Raw genomic sequence first — 22470 nt, forward strand, 5'->3', positions numbered from 1 at the left:
GGAAAGGAAGGATTTTGCAATGCTATATGCCATATAGCATTGCAAAATCCTTCCTTTCCTCTCATCGTTCATGTCATTTTTTTATGCCAGGCCAGCAATTGCCAATCAGTGCCGCATTTCAGTGGCCATAAGTGCCACCTGTCAGTGCTCATCAGTCAGTGCCACCTGTCAGTGCTCATCAGTCAGTGCCACCTATCAGTGCTCATCAGTCAGTGCCACCTATCAGTGCTACTGTCACATGACATTAAAGCATCGGTATCAGCGAGTACTTGGAAAAAAAAGTATCGGTACTTGTACTCAGTCTTAAAAAAGTGGTATCTGGATAACCCTAGTCTCCACACTTTTTTTATTTTCAGCTTGGTTTTAAATGAACAAATAGTATGCAAATAATTACGTTAATTCATTTAAAAATGCACGCAACACTACGCAAATTAAATTTATATCATTTTTTTCACACAAATCGAGCTTTCTTTTGGTGGTATTTGATCACCACTCCGCTTTTTATTTTTTATTTTATAAACGGAAAAAGACAGAAAATTTTTAACCCACTGCCACTGTACTAATGACGCTGGCTGGGAAGGGGTTAACGATGTGTAATGTGTGCTGATTTTACTTTACTACCGGGCTGTTTTTTCTCCCTGCTCTGTCTGGCCTGCCTGTGCCGCTTGCCTGCAGTAAAACTATTTATTTTGAATGTGTTGCCAATGCACCAGACCCTTTTCAGTAATGCGGCATTGTACTATTGTGCGTTTTGTTGCAATGCGATGGCATTACGTTGCTTTAATGGTTAAGAATAATGCATTAACATGCCCCTTACCACAATGCAAAGGCGTCTAGCCAGCCCAAGTGGGCTGAAAGCGTACACTGTACTACGCATGCACTGCCAGGATAAAGGAGGTGGCCATAATGCAGTGTGTTCCTGATTCATTCTCTTCTGTATAAACGAATAACATTCAACCTGTCGCGATTATGTTAAATCGTTTATAAAGAAAGAAACCTGATATAAAATGGACTCAAGCCATAAGACTTTGCATTAGACAGCAGATGACAGAATGATGTTGTAATGTTTAGTCTCACTCTTAATATCTTTGTTCCTCATTTAGCAAAGAGGAAGCTGCCAAGGTAAAGATTTCCCAGTGTTTGCCCTTCCAACAGGAAAGCTTGGCAGTGCCCTTTAGTCTGGCACAAAGCGGAAATGCACATGTGTGGAACCTCCGTGATTCAACTTTTAATTATACCCTCTAGGCTCGTGTGTCTGTGTAACAATGTATGCCAAGGAGTGGAGAGGTCATACTTCGTCACTATGAATAGAAAGTTTCCATTTAAAATTTTTAAGTTAACTGTTACATCCCTGGTGCTTTTTACACACTGCATGAGCACTCAAAACTAACACCAGATGCAAAAAAAAAAAAAGTGAACCATAAAAAAGTGCACATGGTGTACACTTGGTCCTCCTCTGAGGAGAAGAGACCCTAGCCCTGATCCCCCGGGGCGCAAGACTCCTGATGGGGGACTGAAGAACTTGTGGTCCACCCAGCCAAAACCAGGCAGACCCAATGAGTTTGTGGTCCACTTACAAAATCTAATTTCTAGGAAGAGTGCAAGCAGTAAAGATTGTCCATCCTCCCAAAATTATTTTTTTTATTTTAGATCCCGTCCTCTTTATGTTCCTCGTTCAGCAATCGAGGGGATTCAGTCTGTCGTATTGGACGACCATTAATGTATAGATCTCAATCTAGAGGAGGCCTAGGTTGCCCTGACCTGTGGAAATACTTTCTGGCAGCACGGTTGATTCAATTGACACGATGCCATACCTCACCAATTCATATCCCGTGGCTCCACTTTGAGCGCGTTTCAGTGGCTCCCTACTACCTTCCTGGCCTCCTAGTCGCGCTTTGTACGCCTGAGGGATGTCACTCCGTTTAATGGAGTAGTGGGTCAATCCTTATATATATATATATATATATATATATATATATATATATATATATATATATATATATATATATCGTTGCAGTGTAAAGAGAAATACAATATACTTCCCAGGTCTCCTCGTTTAGCCTCATATCTGGGGGAACCTACTTTTCCACTGGCATATACTGCAGACCCTGAATTCTCTAGGTGGATTGAAAAAGGCTTGGTGACCCTGAAGTCTCTCACTAAGGAATCCTCCTCCTGTTCATTTACCTATCTCCAACAAAATTATGCCCTCCCTAGATCTGAATTTTATAAAATATCTACAGATCAGACACTTCTATTCATCCATTCCATTATTGGAAGAGGAAGAGGCGTATTCTCTATTAGAGGGTCTATGCAGAGATAGTTCTAGAGATAGAGGGACTATCTCTATTCTATATAGATATCCTTATGAGTATGGTACCCTATCCAAGTCCCCTGCTATCTAGGGCTGGGAGGGGGAGACAGGCCAGGATTTCACTGCGGAAACAGTGATTTCCGCAGTCATGGTTTGACATGGTTTCAAATATGAATAAATACACACGTTCCATAGCTATCAAGGAGACTGTGGTTAAGCTCCAAACACGCTGGTACTATACCCAAGTTAAGTTGCATAAATTTTATCCACTACTGCCTGAATCTTGCTACTGGGAGTGTCCACATAGAGGTACACTTCTTCATACCTTCTGGAGCTGCAGAGCTCTTCGGTCACTGTGGCAACATGCCACTCAAATAACTGTGACATACAAGATTTGTCTTCTTTCTGCTAATCTCCCTGAGGTTCCACCTCCTCGCCAAAAACTGGCACATACATTATTTAGTGCCATTCAATGGGCTATTGCTCTTATTTGGCGGTCACCAACAGTACCTTGGTCCCAGGTGCTTCATCTCACGGAGTCCATAAGGCTGATTGAAAGGATACACCACACTATTATGGACACTATGCGTATCCTTGACTGCAAATGGGAATACTGGTCTGCTTATTAGCCTATTTATTGATTTTTGTGTGTTCCCATTTCTATACAGTCTATTAAGAGTTAATGTAGAAGTTTGATTCCGTTAGCCAGCAATTTTTCTAACCTGATGTCATTTTGGTTTATTTTATTTGTTTTTCTTTAGTATTATGTTAGCAGAGAAATATTTTTTCTGTTCATATTCAATCTGATATTTGGATAACATAGTGTACAGGACGTCAAGGATGGGTCCTGGACGGGTGCTATATAGCACCAGTATTTGGGCTGTGGTCCCTTTAAGGGAGTCACGGTAGTGTTCAGGGGGTCACCCCGAATGGGTGAGGAATTCCAGGAGTAGAGTCAATCAGGAGAGGACTGACTCGCAGTTCTCTATCTTAATAGAGAGTTATTTGGGACCCGGAATTTGGGAGGCTCTGAAGTGATATTCAGGTGGGAAAGAGCCTCCACCCCTGACCACAGGGATTCAGTACACAGGGGGTTAAAGACCTCCAGGAAACAGCTCATAAAAGGCAGGAAATAGTGAAGAGGTGGTGAGGGGGAATAGGTGATTACACCTGTTGTGATGAGCTGTGTACCTGTTTGGAGCTGCTAAAGATTCAGCAAAGACTTTTTAAACTCTGGGGTGAAGACCCGGCTACAAACTGTATGTGCCTTTTCTTTGGTTTTCTTTGTGCTGAAGATAAGCGGACTTTTATATTGTGCTGAAGATAAGCAGACTTTATTTTATATTTTTGTTCTGTGTGCTGAATGAAGCTTTATTTTTGATTTGCTTACAAATAAAAGCCTTGTAATTTAAAATTTAAACGGTTTATGCACTTGGTTCAGTGGAGGTATTATCCCCAAACTTTTACAATAGATATTTTCTTTGTGCTTTTCCCTTTGTATTGTTGATACCTTTCAATAAAAATGTTCGTAAACAAACAAAAAAAAGAACAGGCAGACCCCTTTCCTCAGGATGCCTTCCTAAGCAGCTCCAAGTACTAGGTGGGGCCCCCCCAAAGGGAGATCCCATTGTAGGGGGAGAACCTGACTATAAAGCCATGTGCCCTCCCCACCCAAGATTTGCAGGACAAGTCCGAGAACCTACACCACTCTCTACCTGGCTCAGTAGATTTTTAAATCATCTTTGCTTGAGCTGGGTGGTGCCACCTGCAGCTTGAATTTTGACAGTTTTAGCAGGAATTAATTGACATTTAAGCCGTCTATGGCTAGTTTTACATGGGCAGAGGGAAGAACATTCTGGTAGATCCTACTCAGAGTGTATTTGCTATGGTTGCACAGAAAAAATACCCAATGGGAGAGGGAGAACCTGGAGTATCAATGATCATGAGAATAGTCAGGAATTAGCCCAGAACTACACAAGAGAATCTTGTCCATGATCTCATGGCAGCTGGGACCATAGTCACCAAGAAAACAATTGGTAACACACTACACTGTGAAGGACTGAAATCCTGCAGCGCCGGCAAGGTCCCCCTGCTCAAGAAAGCACATGTACAGGCCCGTCTGAAGTTTGCTAATGAACATCAGAATGATTCAGAGGAGAACTGGGTGAGTGTTGTGGTCAAATGAGAACAAAATCGAGCTCTTTGGCATCAGCTCAACTTGCCATTTTTGGAGGAGGAGGAATGCTGCCTATGACCCCAAGAACACCATCCCTACCATCAAACATGGACTTGGAAACATTATGCTTTGGGGGTGTTCTTCTGCTAAGGGGACAGGACAACTTCACCACATCAAAGGGACAATGGAGGGGCCATGTACCATCAAATCTTAGGTGAGAACCTCCTTCCCTCAGCCAGGGCATTGAAAATAGGTTGTGGATGGGTATTCCAGCATGACATTGACACAAAACATATGGCCAAGGCAGCAAATGACTGGCTCAAGAGGAAGCACATTAAGGTCCTGGAGTGGTCTAGCAAGTCTCCAGACCTTAATCCCATAGAAAATATGTGAAGGGAGCTGAAGGTTCGAGTTGCCAAACGTCAGCCTCGAAACCTTAATGACTTGGAGAGGATCTGCAAAAAAGGGTGGGAAAAAATCCCTCCTGAGATGTGTGCAAACTTGGTGGCCAACTACAAGAAACGTCTGACCTCTGTGATTGCCAACAAGGGTTTTGCCACCAAGTACTAAGTCATGTTTTTGAGAAGAAATACTTATTTCACTCATTAAAATGCTGGATATTTTTGTTGTTCTGTCTCTCACTGTTAAAATAAACCCATTATTAAAATTATAGACCAAGTATTTCTTTGTCAGTGGGCAAAAGTAACAAAATCAGCAGGGATTCAAATACAATATAATAAATGTTTTGCTTTTTGGTTTTAATACTGCTTTAAAGCAGAAATAAAGTTAAAAACTCTCACCTATGCTTTCAACGGTTTGACACTCATGAGTTCCTGCACAGGCACTGGGTTCTTCCATCTTGCTTGATTACTGGATGACATCACAGCCCCGCATGCATGGGAGTCAAGTCTAATATACAATACTAGTTCTTTTTCGTAGTACAGTGATCTCCCCTACGGACCCCCCTTGCTAGAACAGTCAGCGCTCTCGGCCATTGGCGCAATCAATATTTTTTTTTTACCAAAATATGTAGCAGAATACATATTGGCCTAAATTTATGAAGAAATTTCTATTTTGTTTTCTTTTTATACATTTTTTTTTATTGGATATGTGTTATAGCAGAAGGTAAAATATATTTTGTTTTTCAAAATTTTGAGTTTTTTATAGCGGCAAAAATAAAAACCCAGTGGTGATCAAATACCACCAAAAGAAAGCTCCATTTGTAGGGGAAAAAAATGATATAGATTACATTTATGTACAGCGTTGCATGATCACGCAATTATCAGTTAGGCCCCTTTCTCACTGGGGCGGTGGGGGCGTCGGCGGTAAAACAGCGCTATTTTTAGCGCTGCTGTACCGTCGTTCTTGCAGCGGTATTCGGCCGCTAGCGGGGCGGTTTTAACCCCCCGCTGGCAGCCGAAAAAGGGTTAAAATCCCTCGTACAGCGCGGCTATAGCCGCGGTATAGCTGCGCTGTCCCATTGATTTCAATGGGCAGGAGCGGTGAATACACCGCTCCAAAAAAGCGGTTTGCAGGACTTTTTTCACCGCCCTGCCTGCGCACCGCTTCAGTGTGAAAGCCCTCGGGCTTTCACACTGAACAAACAGCAGAGGCTGTTTAGGGGCGGTTTGCAGGCGGTATTTTTAGCGCAATACCGCCTGCAAACCGCCCCAGTGTGAAAGGGGCCTTAAAGTAACGCAGTGCCAAAAGGCAAAAAATGGCATGGTCATGAAGGGGGTAAAATCTTCCGGAGGCCAAGTGGTTAATGGTAGTGACAGACTGTCTCAATTGCTGTATATTAGTTTTGATTTTGCGCACACAATGGCTTCCTCTGTCTCACATACAGTTCCTTGCAAATGTATTCACCCCCCTTGGCATTGTTCTTGTTTTGTTGCCTCACAACCTGGAATTAACATGGATTGTTTGAGCATTTACATCATTTAATTTACAGAACATCCACAACTTTGAAGATGTTTTTTTTTTTTATTATTATTGTGAAGCAAACAACAAATAGGACAAAATAACAGAAAAAGTCAATGTGCATAAATATTCACCCCCCTAAAGTCAATACTTTGTAGAGCCACCTTTTGCGGCTATCACAGCTCCAAGTCGCTTTGGATAAGTCTCTGTGAGCTTGCCACATCTTACCACTGGGATGTTTCCCATTTCTCCTTGCAAATCTGCTCCAGCTCCATCAAGTTGGATGGTTTCGCGCTTGTTTCTGACCACAGATTTTCTATTGGATTGAGGTCTGGGCTTTGACTAGGCCATTCCAACACATTTACATGTTTCTCCTTAAACCACTCAAGTGTTGCTTTAGTAGTGTGTGTTGGGGTCATTGTCCTGCTGGAAGGTGAACCTCCATCCTAGCCTCAAATCACACACAGAGTGGTACAGGTTTTGCTCAAGAATATCCCTGTATTTAGCACCATCCATCTTACCTCAGCTCTGACCAGTTTCCCGGTCCCGACTGCTGAAAAACATCCCCACAGCATGATGCTGCCACCACCATGTTTCACTGTGGGGATGGTGTTCTTTGGGTGATGTGATGTGAAGTTCCTTGGTCTTCATGGCAGTGTTTGGTTAGTGGTGCCTCTTGCTTAGGTGTTGCAGCCTCTGGGGCCTTTCAAAAAGGTGTGTCTATGTAATGACAGATCATGTGACACTTAGATTGCACACAGGTGGACATCATTTCACTAATTATGTGACTTCTGAGGCTCGGTTCACACTGGGGCGACTTGGGATCCGACTTGTACGCCCTCAAGTCGCCCCAAGTCACCCCAGAAATAGTTTCAATGGGAGTGAACGCTAGCGTCTTAATAGACGCTACTGAAGTCGCTCCGACTTCAGAGCATACTCCCTGTACTACTTTGATCCGACTTGGTAGGCGACCTGTACCATAGAAATCAATGGAAGTCGCCTCCAAGTCGGATCTCTCTGTAAAGTCAAGCGACTTTGCAGGGAAAACCCCTCCCTCCCCCCCTCCCTCCCAGAGAGCTGATTGGCCACAGGCGAAGTCGCCTTGTAATTTGCTGAAGTCGCGCTGAAGCCACGTTGAAGTCGCGGTACAAAGTCGCGCTGAAGTCGTGTTGCCCCAGTGTGAACCGACCCTAAAGGTAATTGGTTGCACTGGAGCTTTTTATGGGCTTCATAACAAAGGGGGTGAATACATACGCACGTGCCAATTATCAGGTTTTTTTTTTTCTGAAAAATAGTTTTATGTATATATTCTTCTAATTTTATTTCACCAACTTAGAATATTGTGTTCTGATCCATCACATATAATTCAGATTAAAAAAAAAACATTGAACTAAAGGCTGTAATGTAACAAAATAAGCAAAAAGCCAAGGGGGGTGAAGGCACTGTATGTGACTAATGTGTATTATAAAGGAACGCTGGAATAAACATCATCATCTCCATTTATCACTCCCCTCCCAACATTCTTTATTCCTTTGAAAAAAAATTCAGTTCAGCTGAACCTAAAAAGAGGTTTTTTGTTCTCCATTCTTGAAACTGCTACAGGTACACCTACATGATTCCAGTGTGGTGAAAGATTGTGTTTTTTTTTTTTTTTTTTTTTACTTTCACTCCCCATCCTAGTTTCAGGACCACAACACTCTTCTGGGTGAGTCACTGGGACTAGTATGCACACAGGTAAGTTATGGGACTCCTGAAGGCACCATATCACAATGCATTTTAGTTTCTTATTATATCATTTTAGTTTCTTATTATATAATTTTAGTTTCTTATTATATCATTTTAGTTTCTTCTTATATCATTTTAGTTAGGGCGATATTCTAGTATAAAAGATGATTGGGAGGTGACTCATCTGTGTGAGAATTGGAGCGATCGAGGCTTTTGAGTAATTTCCAAGTGTTCTTTCCTGCAATGTGCAGCATGTATGTATGCATGCATTTGTTGCTTTTGATCACTTATTTTTACTGAACCCGAATCGGCTTTTTTTTTGCATTCCACTGGGAACTTTCTTCTTATCAGATATTTACAGCGACATGTTTTACTAGACTGTAACAGGAAGAACTTATGCAACATAATAAATATTGTTATCTTTTCAAGTTCTCTCTTTTGATTGTGGAAAATGATATTGCATATTTATTAACTTAGGGAAATTATTTAATTTCCTTAAGCCAGTTTTACTCCAGTGCTATGCGGGTAGTTTGACTCTTTCTCAACTTTGTAAAATGTTCTGTAAAAGCGACCATTTCCTCCCCCACTGCTCTCTTTAGATACGGTGTGCAAAATGAAATACACAGTACATCCTGGTACTGGATGTGGCTGACCCCCTTTCTTCCATGTGGCAGCTCTGTCACAGGGTGGCATCGATGGAGTCTATAGGTGTATGTAAGCTCCGAAAATTTGGCTTGGAAGTTTACACAGGGCTTTCTTTTCCTGGTCCTAGCGACCAAATGGAGGGGAATTGGACCAATGAAAGGTAAGTGTTGTAGGGAAGAGGGGGAATTTGGAGGAGGAGTAGGAGGTTGGGAAAAAAAACACGTTTATACTCACCTAGGTAGATGCAGCATCGATCTGATGCTGCATCTGTCCCTTGCCAGCTCTGCACTGAGAACTGAGCGATCAAACCCTGCTGATCACTCAGTTCTCCCCTCTGCTCTGACCATCGAGCTGATGCTGCATCTGTCCCTTTCCAGCTCTGCACTGAGAACTGAGGAATCAAATACTGCTGATCACTCAGTTCTCCCCTATGCTCTGACCATTGATCTGATGCTGCATCTGTCCCCCGCCAGCTCTGCACTGAGAACTGAGCGATCAAACCCTGCTGATCACTCAGTTCTCCCCTCTGCTCTGACCATTGAGCTGATGCTGCATCTGTCCCCCACCAGTACTGCACTGAGAACTGAGGGATCAAACATTGCTGATCGTTCAGTTCTCCCCTCCACTGTGGGCAGAGTGGTGACTGTCAGTCATGGGCTATGCTCTGCCCATTCAGGGCTGTGCAGGGGGTAGGAGTGGCTGGCTCAGTCTCCCAACGTCTCATTGAGAGGCATAGCCAGCTGCCGGTTCAGGCCTCTGGGTGGATCCCAACTGCAGACACTCCCACTAAAAGACTAATTGAAATTTCAGCTAGTGCAGGGAATGATGGGAAAGACGTTTTGTGCTTCTAAAAAGAAATGTTCCCTGGAATATCCGATGACACGTGCCTAAAGCCTCATACACACTAATAGTTTAAAAAAAAAAAAGAAAAACGGTGGAGAAGCGCAGGATCTGGCGGAGGAGTTCTGTCCTCTTATCTGCTGCCAACTACTGAGACAAGGTAGGGGCGGAGATGAGGGGGTTGCCGCAGCCACATGAAATAGCCTGGACGGGCCGGATTCAGCCCAAGGGCCTTGTGTTTGACACGTGTGATTTTTAGCAGATGATTTATATGTATACTTCACCCCTCTACCTAGCGGTTTTAATATAATACTTCAAATTGTTTTCTACAGCTCCTGCCAGCAACTATAGCGCTGCCCCTCCTAAGAAAGACCAGCAAGAGCAGATATCGACTTACCTGAAGCAGGTGAAAGAGGCACTGGGAGAAGAGAATTATAAGCGCTTTTCTGCAGCCCTCACCTCCTACAAGAAGACGGACAACTATGACACAATGGTGTGCGAGATTGCATCTTTGCTTACAGAGAAACCAGAGCACTACCCTCTGCTGAGAGGTGAGAGAATGCAGTCTATTCTATACATTTATATATTCTTATCAAATAGTAAACTTAAAATGGTTGTAAAGTCTAAACCTTTTTTACCTCAATGCATTAACATAAAAAATGTTTAGGTATCAACATCCCCCCCCCCCCCCCTCCTTTTACTTACCTTAGCCCTCATTCAATCCAGCGCCGTGCATGTCTGCAGATCTTTTCTCCCCTCACTTCCGTGTCTCGCTGGCTTTGCTGGTGCATCGGGAGCCTCCCAGTGCTGTCAATCAAAGCCAGTGACGAGGGAGCTGGGGTGGCGGGGCCCAGCGCCGCTGTCTGTGTAAATGAACACAGCAGCAGGACTCGAGTGCGAGCATGCATGAGTGCCCCCGAGGGAAAGGGGCCAGGAGCGCTGGCGGGGGGGACCCGAAAATAGGAGTTTCGTGGCCGCTGGAATTGCACAGAGTAGGTAAGTTTAGACATGTTTGTAGAGGTCCGTTATTTTTTTAAAAAATAACAATCACTTTAAAACAAGCCCTCACTGACCTCTTTAGCGGCAGACACTGTTGTGCATTCAGTACTGCTGCTGTGAGCTTTGATGAATAAAGGGGTTGTAAAGGTTCGTGTTTTTTCACCTTAATGCATTCTGTGCATTAAGGTGAGAAAACACCTGTCAGTGACCGGCCCCCCAGCCTCTTCCCCCCGCCCGTTTTACTTACCTGAACCCTCAAACTTGTCCCACAGGGATGCGCCGTCTCTCTGCCAGGGGGTTCTCGGCTGTTGATTGGATAGATTGATAGCGCAGCCATTGGCTCCCGCTGCTGTCAATCAAATCCAATGACCGGGGGGGCGGGGACAAGTCTTGCATTCTGCCTCTATGGACGCCGAATGCTGGACTCGATAGCGCGCCTGCAAGGTAACCCCCCGGGAGAGCGCTACACCTAGGGGGTTATCTGATGCGGGGAGGAGCCGAGGGACCCCAGAAGAGCAGGTTCGGGGCCACTCTGTGCAAAACGAGCTGCACAGTGGAGGTAAGTATGATATGTTTGTTATTTAAAAAAATAAAATAAAAAATGAACCTTTAGTGTCTCTTTAAGTTGTTCTTCTCTTAGCAGTCAAGAGCAGGTCATGTTCTCCCACAGCCCCTGTTACTGCTGGGAGGTGGGAGCTGAGCTGCTGAATGGTTATGATGTTAACAATACTGACTTAGTATTTTTTTTTAATATTTTTTTCTGTATTAGAATTTCACAGGTTTGTCCGGGTTCCTCACAAGAAAATGTTTAACAAGCTATGTGAGGACTTAACCGGAAGCAGTGCTAGCAAGAAAAAGCCTCTAGAGATGCCCCAGTGCAGCAATGGGAGATCATCAACACCCACACCGCAAGACCCAATAGCATCTGAAGATATCCACAAGCTGGGTCCAGAGGCTGCTAGTTTCAATGGGGACTCTACTGGCAAGTCTGAAAGTAAGCGCAACTTCTAACAATGGTCTTATTGCCATGGTACGATAATCCTTGCTGCCCTATGTGGCGCCTCGAATCTTGGCCAAGGGTTGTGGCTCTGCAAACATGCAAGGCCCCCTACTGTGACCTAAGAGTCTCCCAAGATGGCTCCAAAGGCTGGAGCAGTACGAAGAAGAATATCACAGAGGTTGGATACAGGGAATTTTCGTGTATTTATTGTAAATAAATGTTATTTTTAAAAAATATCTCTTGTAAATAAAATGCTAACGTCATTTAATACCCTCCGATGACAGATTTTCTTTAATTAAAGCACAGATTACATTATAACAAATACTTTGGTATATTACGTTGTTATGCGTTACATTACTTTACATTATAACAAATGTGCTTTAAAGATAAACGCTATTATTTGATACCACCTCCATGAAAATTCTCCATCAGGCTCACAGGTATGCGGTTTATATTCTCAGATGTGTTTTTATAAATTTCCGCCTGGCCTCCAAAAGTAAAAAATAAGACGGCAAAGTTTAATGTTATATTTAGTAATAAGAATGAGTGCCAAGACTTTATCTGAACTTGAACACCCTTTTGTTGTCTCTTCCTCTTTCCTCTGCCAAGTTTCTGGCCAAGCTGAAAATCCCAGTGAGGAACCAGTGCATATTTATCCGCTTCCTTTTAGGACTGTAGCAGGTAGGTAGGTTTGTGCAGCTTTGTGAGTGCTGCATGCATTAATCGAACGTACATGCACTATAGTATGCTTGCAGTTTTAACCTTCAGTTCCACTACACTTTTGAAAAACGTTATAGTCTTAACTCCCCCTTCCTTGAAAAATAAAGTTCACCCTAAATGAGAAAAAAAAAAACGTGTGCGCCAGACAATCTTCTCAAGAGTCCTTTAGTGTTACTTTCACACGTAACAGCAGAAAGGCAAAAGACAGCCAGTGCGTTTCAGGGGCCAAAAATTCCCCTTCATCAAGGCTATAAAACAAGAACCCGATGAAGCGATTCATATAAAAGTATTGGTGAAGGTTAGGCCAACTCTCCACTAGAGAGTGTTAAGAAACAAAAAAAAAAACTGGTTACATCTTAAAGTGGTTGAAAAAAACTAAGAGAGCATAGCCTTGTATAGTATCTACTTTCTTTCTCCTCTCTCATTAATTTGCTATCTGCCTGTGTCTCTTATGACCGTCTCTGCAGGTGGTCGGCAACCCGTCGATCTCGATCCAGCCGTTGATTGCGTGCAGGCGATGAGTAGATTGTGACACTTCCTTGCCGAGTCTCAGAACTTGGACAGGAGGGGCAGCTAGGGTTGCCACCTCATATCCCTTTAAACCCGAACACATATGAATTACACGGGTTCTGAGGCTTATTTATTGCAGATAAGGCACCAAGTGAGTTTAAGGTGCTATCGTAGGAAAATATAGGGGATCAATTTCGGCAAATGCTGCCCCTGCCACTCTTCTTGTCCAGGTTTTCCTTTCTTCTACCGTCCCCCCGTGTGCTCCCCTGTCCCCCTGCGGCGCTACCAGCTTCTACTCCTCTCTGTTTCAGGATGGAGAGCGGGAGAAGGGGTCAGTAATTATGTGCTTTTTTGAATGTGAACAATCACTGTGTTTATTCCTAACTAAAGCATAGTAAACTATGTTTACTCTGCTTCGGTTTGAATAAACAAAAAGCCGCTCGGCACAGAGCACTTCCCATTCATTCACTGTCCAGTGCAGCTGAGGCTGCAGAGTAAGGGACTGGGAAATCTCTGTCCTCAATCCCTTTCTCTGTTATACAAGTGAGACTTAAGGGGTCTGTTTAGACACCTAATATTTCACCAAAGTCCCCTAATTAAACTCGTAAAACAAAAAAATTGTAAAAAAAGAATTTTAAAAATTGCAAAAAAATAATAAAGAATAAAATAAAAAACTACTGACACCACCCACTGTTCTACTGACACTGTCCACTACCCTACTGACATCGTCCACTGCTCTACTGACACTGCCCACTTATCTACTGACTGACACTGTCCACTTTTAAGGTAGGCCAAGTTTATATTTTTCCAGTTACATTTGTTTTATTATATTTTTCTAAGTTTCCCTTACTATTTAGTTAGGCCTTAGTAGTTAACTTCTTTAAAAAAAAAAAAAAGGCCACAGAATCCCGGTGACCTTCGATCTCTTTCATGTTGTTCAGGTAGGTCTCTACCTCTGAAAGGTTGCCCACCCCTGGTCTATGCGGATAACAGACAAACCCAGGAGAAAAGCCTCTCCATAGCTAGCACGCAGTGGATGATTGACAGCCTCAGCTGTGCATGTTTCCCTATGAGGCTGTTTACAGGTGGGTTGTCTATCCCCTCCACTTAGGTTTCAGATTACACTCAGCTCTATACTATGCCGTTTGTGATATCAGTTCCGCGCCCGCTGCCTTCTGAAGCTCAAAAATACTGTATAAAATCTGGACTTTGAACATCTGTAGAGGATAAAGGCTGCAGATAAACAGGTACAGCCTATGTAGGATGATTAACTTCCTCTCTGTGTATAACCTGAGGCCAGTCACTTCACTGGGTATATGTAAGGGTTGACAACCACTTTATTCTACATTTTCACTGACCTTGACTTATGTCTTTGGCTACTACATATCGATACCACATGGGGTACCACTTGGGTTTCCTTTCGGCATTCAGTGAAGGCTATAATGTTGGGACAGCCCAGTTCTAAAAGCTGACCTAATCTGCTGGTCATATGATGTACTATTTCATCAATGTTGTCTTTCCAGTCCGGGCTGGAAGGATTCATCTCCACAAATGTATGTACTACAATGTCCATATATCTGGTCTGGTAGTTGCAAGAAATGCATCGGATTTCAATATTGATTGGGATTTTATGATTGTATGATTAGGCAGTGGAAACGAGTTTATTAGAGAGCACCGCACATATGCATGTGTCGTGGAAAAACCCACCATACTCTTTTGGGCTAATAAGCGCACATTTCGTCTATTGGTATAATCCATCTTACGCTAATACGCGCCCTTTCAGTATAATGCATCTGGGATCTTAATCCATGTCTCCCGCATTTCCCCAGAAATCATAATCACCATCTTACCTCCATCGCTCCTTCATCTGCCCTCATCTCTTCCTGAGAGCCAACATTTATTCATATAAACAATAAAGCCTCGTGGTTTCACAATCGACCAATCAAGCACAGGCATTCCCTCAAACAGGAGAGGTTATACAACAACCAATGAACAATGACTAGGGGAGTCCTATGGGCGTGTCTGGGCGGGGGCAGCATGTACCATCTCCCGCCCCCTGTCTGTCTGGGCGGGGGCAGCATGTACCATCTCCCGCCCCCTGTCTGTCTGGGCGGGGGCAGCATGTACCATCTCCCACCCCCTGTCTCTGTAAGCTATCTTCAGCTAGAAACGGGAAGCTTGAGATGATGAACTCCGCCCCCGACCACAACGACTCAGACTCCCATTTTTACTGTTTGTTCGTGAATCCTTATTCTGCATTGTTCGGAGAACAAAGCATACCCGGACTATACTACCGTCTCTGTGGATGGGAGATTATCTGCAGGTGTACACCATGGCACCCCAAAAATAGTGGTGATCAGGCATACAGGGGTGACATGAGCACACATCCGCTAAACCGATAATGTCTTTGCAGAGCGAACACATCCCCCCCCCAGACGATCGTTCTGTGCATCGCACAGGGGCCCTTCGCTGGTGGACATATCCCCACTCTGCAAACACTTCTCTACATCCCCAAGGAGCTTTTCACCACCAAACGGATCTCAACCAGCGCCAGTCTGCCCCAGTCAGCTCTTTAGAGCAGGCTGCGGGAGAACTAACACTGGGAGACACTATGACAATACATATTAAAATACATCTTCATAAAATTTCCACAACGGCATGGAACTAAGTAGGATTAAAAAAATGCTAAGGGGTCCATGTATTAATATTTTGACACAAGATTCACACAACCTTCACGCAGGATTCACTCATCCTTCCAATTAAATTCAATTTAGAAATATGTGTGAATTCCAGATGAAAGTTGTTTGAATCTTTTCCTGGAAACATTTGTAAATTGAACTCTAAGGCCCCTTTCACATTGACGGACCAATCGGGACAGCCTGTCAGTTTTTCAGGCAGACCCTATCGGAACCATCCATTGCTGTCTATGGAGCAGCGGATGTCAGCGAGACCCGCCGACATTCAATCTGTACCTGTCCCCAAATAACAGACAGATGGGGGATCCGTTCCCCATCCGTATGGCAGTTGGATGGAAATGGACAAGCGGTCTGTTTCCTTCTGACTGCCCCATAGAGAATAGTGGGCTGTGTACATGTCCGCTCTTCAGCAGAGCAGTGGACACGAACCTATCATCCTCCTGCTCAGCGGGGATCAGTGGGGAGATTACAACTTTGGGATGAATTAGAGTAGAGACTGTGAGCCAGGACTTCTCATCCAACATAAGTTCCCCGTGACTAAGCTCCGGGGGACGGAGTGAAATGCATTGGGGGACTGGCCTAGTTGTAGTCCAGGCTTAGGTTGCCACTTCATTTATTGCTGCCTCTCAAACCGCACTTGACGGCCCAACCTTCATGACGTTCTGGTCCTAGACAGACTCGAACAGGATCTTTATTTAAATAGCCCTGAAGAAGGGGGAGTCCTTGGTCCCCCCGGAAACACGTTGGCTTTGTTCTATCAGCCTTAACCTTATTAAAGCTGTTTATTTCTCAATTATTGCATTTTGGGCACTCCTTTACATTTATCTCCTTTATTCATGGCAGCAGGACACCATAGATGTCACCCTTCCTTTCTCGTCCAACATCAGTGCCTGAGCTCACAAATGGGCTTCTGGATGAATGGTCAAACATTCCTATAGAAACATTTCTAAACCTTGTGGACCGCCTTCCCAGAAGAGTTGAAGCGGTTATAGCTGCAAAGGATTGGCCAACTCAATCTTTAACCCTACGGACTAAGACTGGGATGCCATTAAAGTTCATGTGCGTGTAAAGGCAAGCGTCCCAATACTTTTGGCAATATAGTGTATGTTCCCATTCATTCGGATGGAAATGGACAGGCAGTCTGTTTCCTTCTGACCGCCTCATAGAGAATAGTGGGCTGTGTGCATGTCCGGTCTTCAGCAGCGTAGCGGACACGAACCTATCATCCTCCTGCTCAGCGGGGATCAGTGGAGAGATTACCCGCTGAGCAGGCAGATCCGCTGCTGGAGTTTATCCCGTGTGAAAGGGGCCTTAATGAAAACTTCAATATGTAACTTGGTCATACCTCCATATCCCCATCCTTCTAAACCGCATGGATGGACGAATCTCTCCAGCTGGCTATTGTCTTCCATGAATTTACCACCCACCGTGATTCTAACAGCCCGACGGGACCGCCGCGGTCGTGACATTTTCAACTCTTGCTCCAGAGTTTGACAGGTGGCACCACCTGTCAAGCTTTGCCCATTGAGATCAATGGGCCTGCACTGCAATTGCAAACCAAATGCTTGGCTATCAGTTGGGGTGCGGCCGCAATTAAATAAAAGAAAATAAGCAAAAGAGGCGTACGAAAGGGGCCATCACGGATCTCCTTTCAGAGGGCGGTAAGCAGTACCACCTGCCTGAAGAATCCCAAAAATAATCACAAATTCCATTTAAATCTAAAGAAAGTCCATGCACAACTGATGCGTGTGTGGCCAATATTACAGTAATATTTTTCCACAGATTTCCTTACTGAAGAATAGTAACTTGACTGTCCTGACCTTGTGGGAACAGGAAGCAATATTTCCTTATGGCGATTTTTTTTTTTTGTTGTTTTCATCTTCTTCCTGGACCAAGGCTGCCAGAAATAGAAAGGTTGAGCTTTCAAATACGAGTGTCCTCATGTTTTAGCAGAGTTTAATTATGCAAAGAAGCTAAAAAAAAAAAAAATGGGTTGTAGCAGACGTCGAATTCAAGAGAAATTCACTGGAAAAAGTTCAGTGATCCAATGCAAATATATGATTTGCAAAAACACAGCGGTATCTTTCTCCTTAACAATTAAATCTGTTGATACTCGTTAGCCATTTGCAACATTTCGTTGGAAATTTTTACACAGGAAAAAGGTTTATAGACCTTCTTATCAGTAGATTTCATCTCATCCTGCATTGACACCTGCCAGGTTCCAGGGAAGTCTGGTGCAGTTAAAAGGTACCTGTACATTAACACCTCTTTCACACTGGGGCCGCGTTTGCGTTAAAGCGCCACTTTTCAGTCGCTAGCAGGGCGCTTTTAACCCCAAAGAAGGGGTTAAAAACTCCCGTGTTGCGGCGCTTCTGAATCGCTTTTCAGGCGCTTCATAAGCGCTGCTCATTGATTGCAATGGGCAGGGGCATTTTGGGAGTACAATATACAATATACAATGATCCCAACCCGCCCCAAAGATGCTGCTTGCAGGATTTTTCCGAACGTTCCACAAGTGCACCTCCTTAGTGTGAAAGCACCCATTGCAGAGGATGGGAGGCAGTTTTCAGGCACCATTTCTAGCACTCAAACTGAAAACTGCCTCAGTGTGAAAGGGGTATAAAATTCACACGAGAGTATGTCAACTTTGCCGAATGTCATTATTATTGTAAGCATAAAAAGCACCTTTACTTATCATGAATAGACCCTTTCTTGGCAACCAAGGTCTCTTGGTGTCTGGTTTCCAATCAGTAGCACAATAAAGTATTTTGTTTATTTTAAATACATACCAGATAGCCTACTGTCTACATGATTCTCTTACCTTTGTGTGTGACAGGAAAATAGTTGCCGTATATATTCGAGTATAAGTCAAGATTTTCAGCCCTTTTTTTTGGGCTGAAAGTGCCCCCATTGAGTTATACTCGAGTCACTGCCGTCTGCCTACATGATCAGTATGTCATGCAGGCAGACGGCGGCCAGCGTGTGCTACATACCATTCGGCAGCCTCTCACTGTTCAAAAGCCGCACCTTCTCGTCTGTGATAGGCAGAAAACTCCATTTCCCAGCAGCCTATCACGGACATTCTCTCATCCTCGTCCATGGTATGAGGATGAGAGAATGTCCGTGATAGGCTGACTGTTGGGAAATGGAGTTTTCTGCCTATCACGGACGAGGAGGAGGCGCGGCTTTTGAACAGTGAATGGCCGCCGAATAGTAATAGCACACGCTGATCGGTGGATGCAGACCAGCACACGGAGGCATGAACAGGAAACAGGTAGGATGCACACATACACAGGACACATGCACACATACACAGGGACACATGCACATATACACAGGACACAGATGCACAGGACACATGACAAGGACACAGTGAGGCATGCAGCTGCAGATGGGCATTGTTGACCCTCTTTTTCCACTTACAGTAGCTGCTGCATTTCTCACCCTCGTCTTATACTCGGGTCAATAAGTTTTTCCCATTTTTTTGTGGTAAATTAGGGCCTCGACTTATACTCGGATCGACTTATACTCGAGTATATACGGTAATAGTTTATTTCCAAGGTTATAGTGAATTTTGAGAACCCCTGCCACTATATTGCCAAAAGTATTGGGGACGCCTGCCTTTACACGCACATGAACTTTAATGGCATCCCAGTCTTAGTCCGTAGGGTTCAATATTGAGTTGGCCCACCACTTGCTTTGTACACTGGTCCAAATCATTTGGTGGAGGGGGGATTATGGTGTGGGGTTGTTTTTCAGGGATTGAGCTTGGCCCCTTAGTTCCAGTGAAGGGAACTCTTAAGGCGTCAGCATACCAAGACATTTTGGACAATTTCATGATCCCAACTTTGTGGGAAAAGTTTGGGGCTTGCCCCTTCCTGTTCCAACATGACTGCGCAAAGCAAGGTCTAAAAAGCTATGCAGTGGAATAACGTTTTTACAGAATGTCTCTAATTTACAAGCCGACCTCAATGCACTGTCTAATTGGGCAACTGTGGCAGATGAGGTTTAATGTTGATAAATGTAAAGTTATGCACTTTGGGGCTAAGAATATGCATGCATCATATATACTAGGGGAGTACAACTGAGGGAATCAATGGTGGAGAAGGATCTGGGGGTTTTGGTAGATCATAAGCTCAATAATAGCATGCAATGCCAAGCTGTGGGTTCAAAAGCGAGCAAAGTCCTTTCTTGTATTAAGAGAGGTATGGACTCCAGAGAGAGAGAGATATCATTTTGCCCCTGTACAAATCATTAGTAAGACCTCAACTGGGATATGCAGTTCAGTTTTGGGCACCAGTTCTCAAAAACGATATCGGGGGTGCAGAGAAGGGCAACCAAACTGATAAGAGGCATGGAGGAGCTCAGCTATGAGGAAAGATTAGAGGAAATGAATTTATTCACACTTGAGAAGAGGAGGGATATGATCAACATGTATAAGGGGTCCATATAGTAAACTTGGTTTTGAGTTATTCACTTTACGGTCAACACAGAGGACAAGGGGGGACTCTTTACATCTAGAGGAAAAGAGATTTCATCTCCAAATACTGAAAGGTTTCTTCACAGTAAGAGCTGTGGAAATGTGGAACAGACTCCCTCCAGAAGTGGTTCTGGCTAGCTCAGTAGATTGCTTTAAGAAAGGCCTGGATTCTTTCCTAATTGTACATAATATAACTGGGTTCTAACATTTATATGCAAAAAGGGGATTCCTAGTTTAGTAAGTACCTCAGAACAGGGTGACACTGTAGGTACTAATAAGAAATGTGCCAACGTCCCTATCAATATATCTACGAAATGGAAAACTACAAAAAAAATGGGACTTTGAGGGCACATGAGTAGTAATACTATGAAAAAGTAGAAATAGTATTTTAAATTTTATTGGCTTAAAATTACAAAATTATACATTATACTCTAAAAACAATACGTCATACATGTAACAGCAATGTTGCGAACATATCAAGTGGATATTTCCTTGCCTGTACCATCTCTAACCCTATACATAATGTGAACAGTCTAACATTTGATTACAAAGAGGAGAGAACTCTTCCCCAGTATGTGAACGTTGTGACTGTAGAGGCATAGATGGGTTTGGATTGCAGGTCTGATAGTCCACTTGTTGATGTTCTTTATGTGCTTATGAACTCGTGCTCAACATGTTTCGCGTTATGAAACGCTTCCTCAGGAGCTAGAGGTAGTTTTGTTAAATATGCATATGAAATAAAAAAAAAAAAAAAAAAAAAAAAAGATCTTTAACAGTATGACTATATATAATGTATATCCGACAAAATAGATTTTTACAATATGTATACTCTAAAATCTTAACTCCCCGTGATGATCAATGGAGGCCCCCCATAAAGGAAAAACAGTCTCCCGGGTGCCAGTGGTACAACCCAGTGATTGGGGAGGCTACTCAAGCGCCGCAACCGATACCCACATGGCTATGTGGAACGGTTTGAGAAAAAATAATAAACTAATGTAGTATATGTATATCCTCAGGGGTTGACACCCCCATATACATGCCCCAAAGGTGATAGTATATGCAATGATATACTGTCCCATAACGCATTACACCAATCTAGCTATAATACAACCATTAGAAGATGTAGAATAAGGTAATTACCCCTTTATGGGGGGCCTCCATGGATCATCACGGGGAGTTAGATTTTTACAATATGTATACTCTAAAATCTTATTTTGTCGGATATACATTATATATAGTCATACTGTTAAAGATCTTTTTTTTTTTTTATATGCATATTTAACAGAACTACCTCTAGCTCCGGAGGAAGCGTTTCATAACGCGAAACATGTTGAGCATGAGTTCATAAGCACATAGAGAACATCAACAAGTGGACTATCAGACCTGCAATCCAAACCCATCTACGCCTCTACAGTCACAACGTTCACGTACTGGGGAAGGTTTCTCTCCTCTTTGTAATCAAATGTTAGACTGTTCACGTTATGTAAAGGGTTAGAGATGGTACAGGCAAGGAAATATCCACTTGATATGTTCGCAACATTGCTGTTACATGTGTGACGTATTGTTTTTAGAGTATAATGTATAATTTTGTAATTTTAAGCCAATAAAATTTAAAATACAATTTCTACTTTTTCATAGTATTACTACTCATGTGCCCTCAAAGTCCCATTTTTTTTTTTGTAGTTTTCCATTTCGTAGATACTAACATTTTTAGGTAAAGTTGATCCAGGGAAAATCCGATTGCCTCTCTGGGATCCAGAAGGAATTTTTTCTCCTGCTGTAGCAAATTGGATCCTGCTTTTTTATGGTTGAATTAGATGGACTATGTAACTATAAAGACATGGATGAGTGCGTTTGGGATGGGGGAACTTGACTGGCCTGCACAGAGTCCTGACTTCAACCTGATAGAACAACTTTGGGATGAATTAGAGTAGAGACTGTGAGCCAGGACTTCTCATCCAACATAAGTTCCCCGTGACTAAGCTCCGGCGGATGGAGTGAAATGCATTGGGGGCCTGGCCCGGTTGGAGTCCAGGCTGAGGTTGCCACTTCATTTATTGCTGCCTCTCAAACCGCACTTGACGGCCGAACCTTCACGACGTTCTGGTCCCAGGCAGACTCGAACAGGATCTTTATTTAAATAGCCCTGAAGAAGGGGGAGTCCTTGGTCCCCCGGAAACACGTTGGCTTTGTTCTATCAGCCTTACCCTTATTAAAGCTGTTTATTTCTCAATTATTGCATTTTGGGCACTCCTTTACATTTATCTCCTTTATTCATTGCACAGGACACCATAGATGTGCGACCTCCAGGGGGTCACCCTTCCTTTCTCGTCCAACATCAGTGCCTGACCTCACAAATGGGCTTCTGGAAGAATGGTCAAACATTCCTATAGACACATTTCTAAACCTTGTGGACAGCCTTCCCAGAAGAGTTGAAGCTGTTAT

The 22470-nt window shown here is 43.4% G+C and overlaps 1 protein-coding gene across 2 annotated transcripts in view; it reads left to right on the top strand.

Moving 5' to 3' along the window:
- RTEL1 (regulator of telomere elongation helicase 1) overlaps nt 1-22470 on the top strand; it is a 283430-nt gene that overhangs the window by 180515 nt on the left and 80445 nt on the right. For both annotated transcript variants that reach the window (XM_073607371.1, XM_073607372.1), the window contains exons 31-33: nt 9953-10171; nt 11389-11613; nt 12229-12300. In XM_073607371.1, coding sequence (XP_073463472.1) covers nt 9953-10171; nt 11389-11613; nt 12229-12300 — 516 coding nt within the window. The remainder of the gene's footprint in view (nt 1-9952; nt 10172-11388; nt 11614-12228; nt 12301-22470) is intronic.

The sequence above is a fragment of the Aquarana catesbeiana genome, linkage group LG12 (genome assembly GCF_042186555.1).
Source record: "Aquarana catesbeiana isolate 2022-GZ linkage group LG12, ASM4218655v1, whole genome shotgun sequence".
In the NCBI taxonomy this organism is placed as follows: Eukaryota; Metazoa; Chordata; class Amphibia; order Anura; family Ranidae; genus Aquarana; species Aquarana catesbeiana.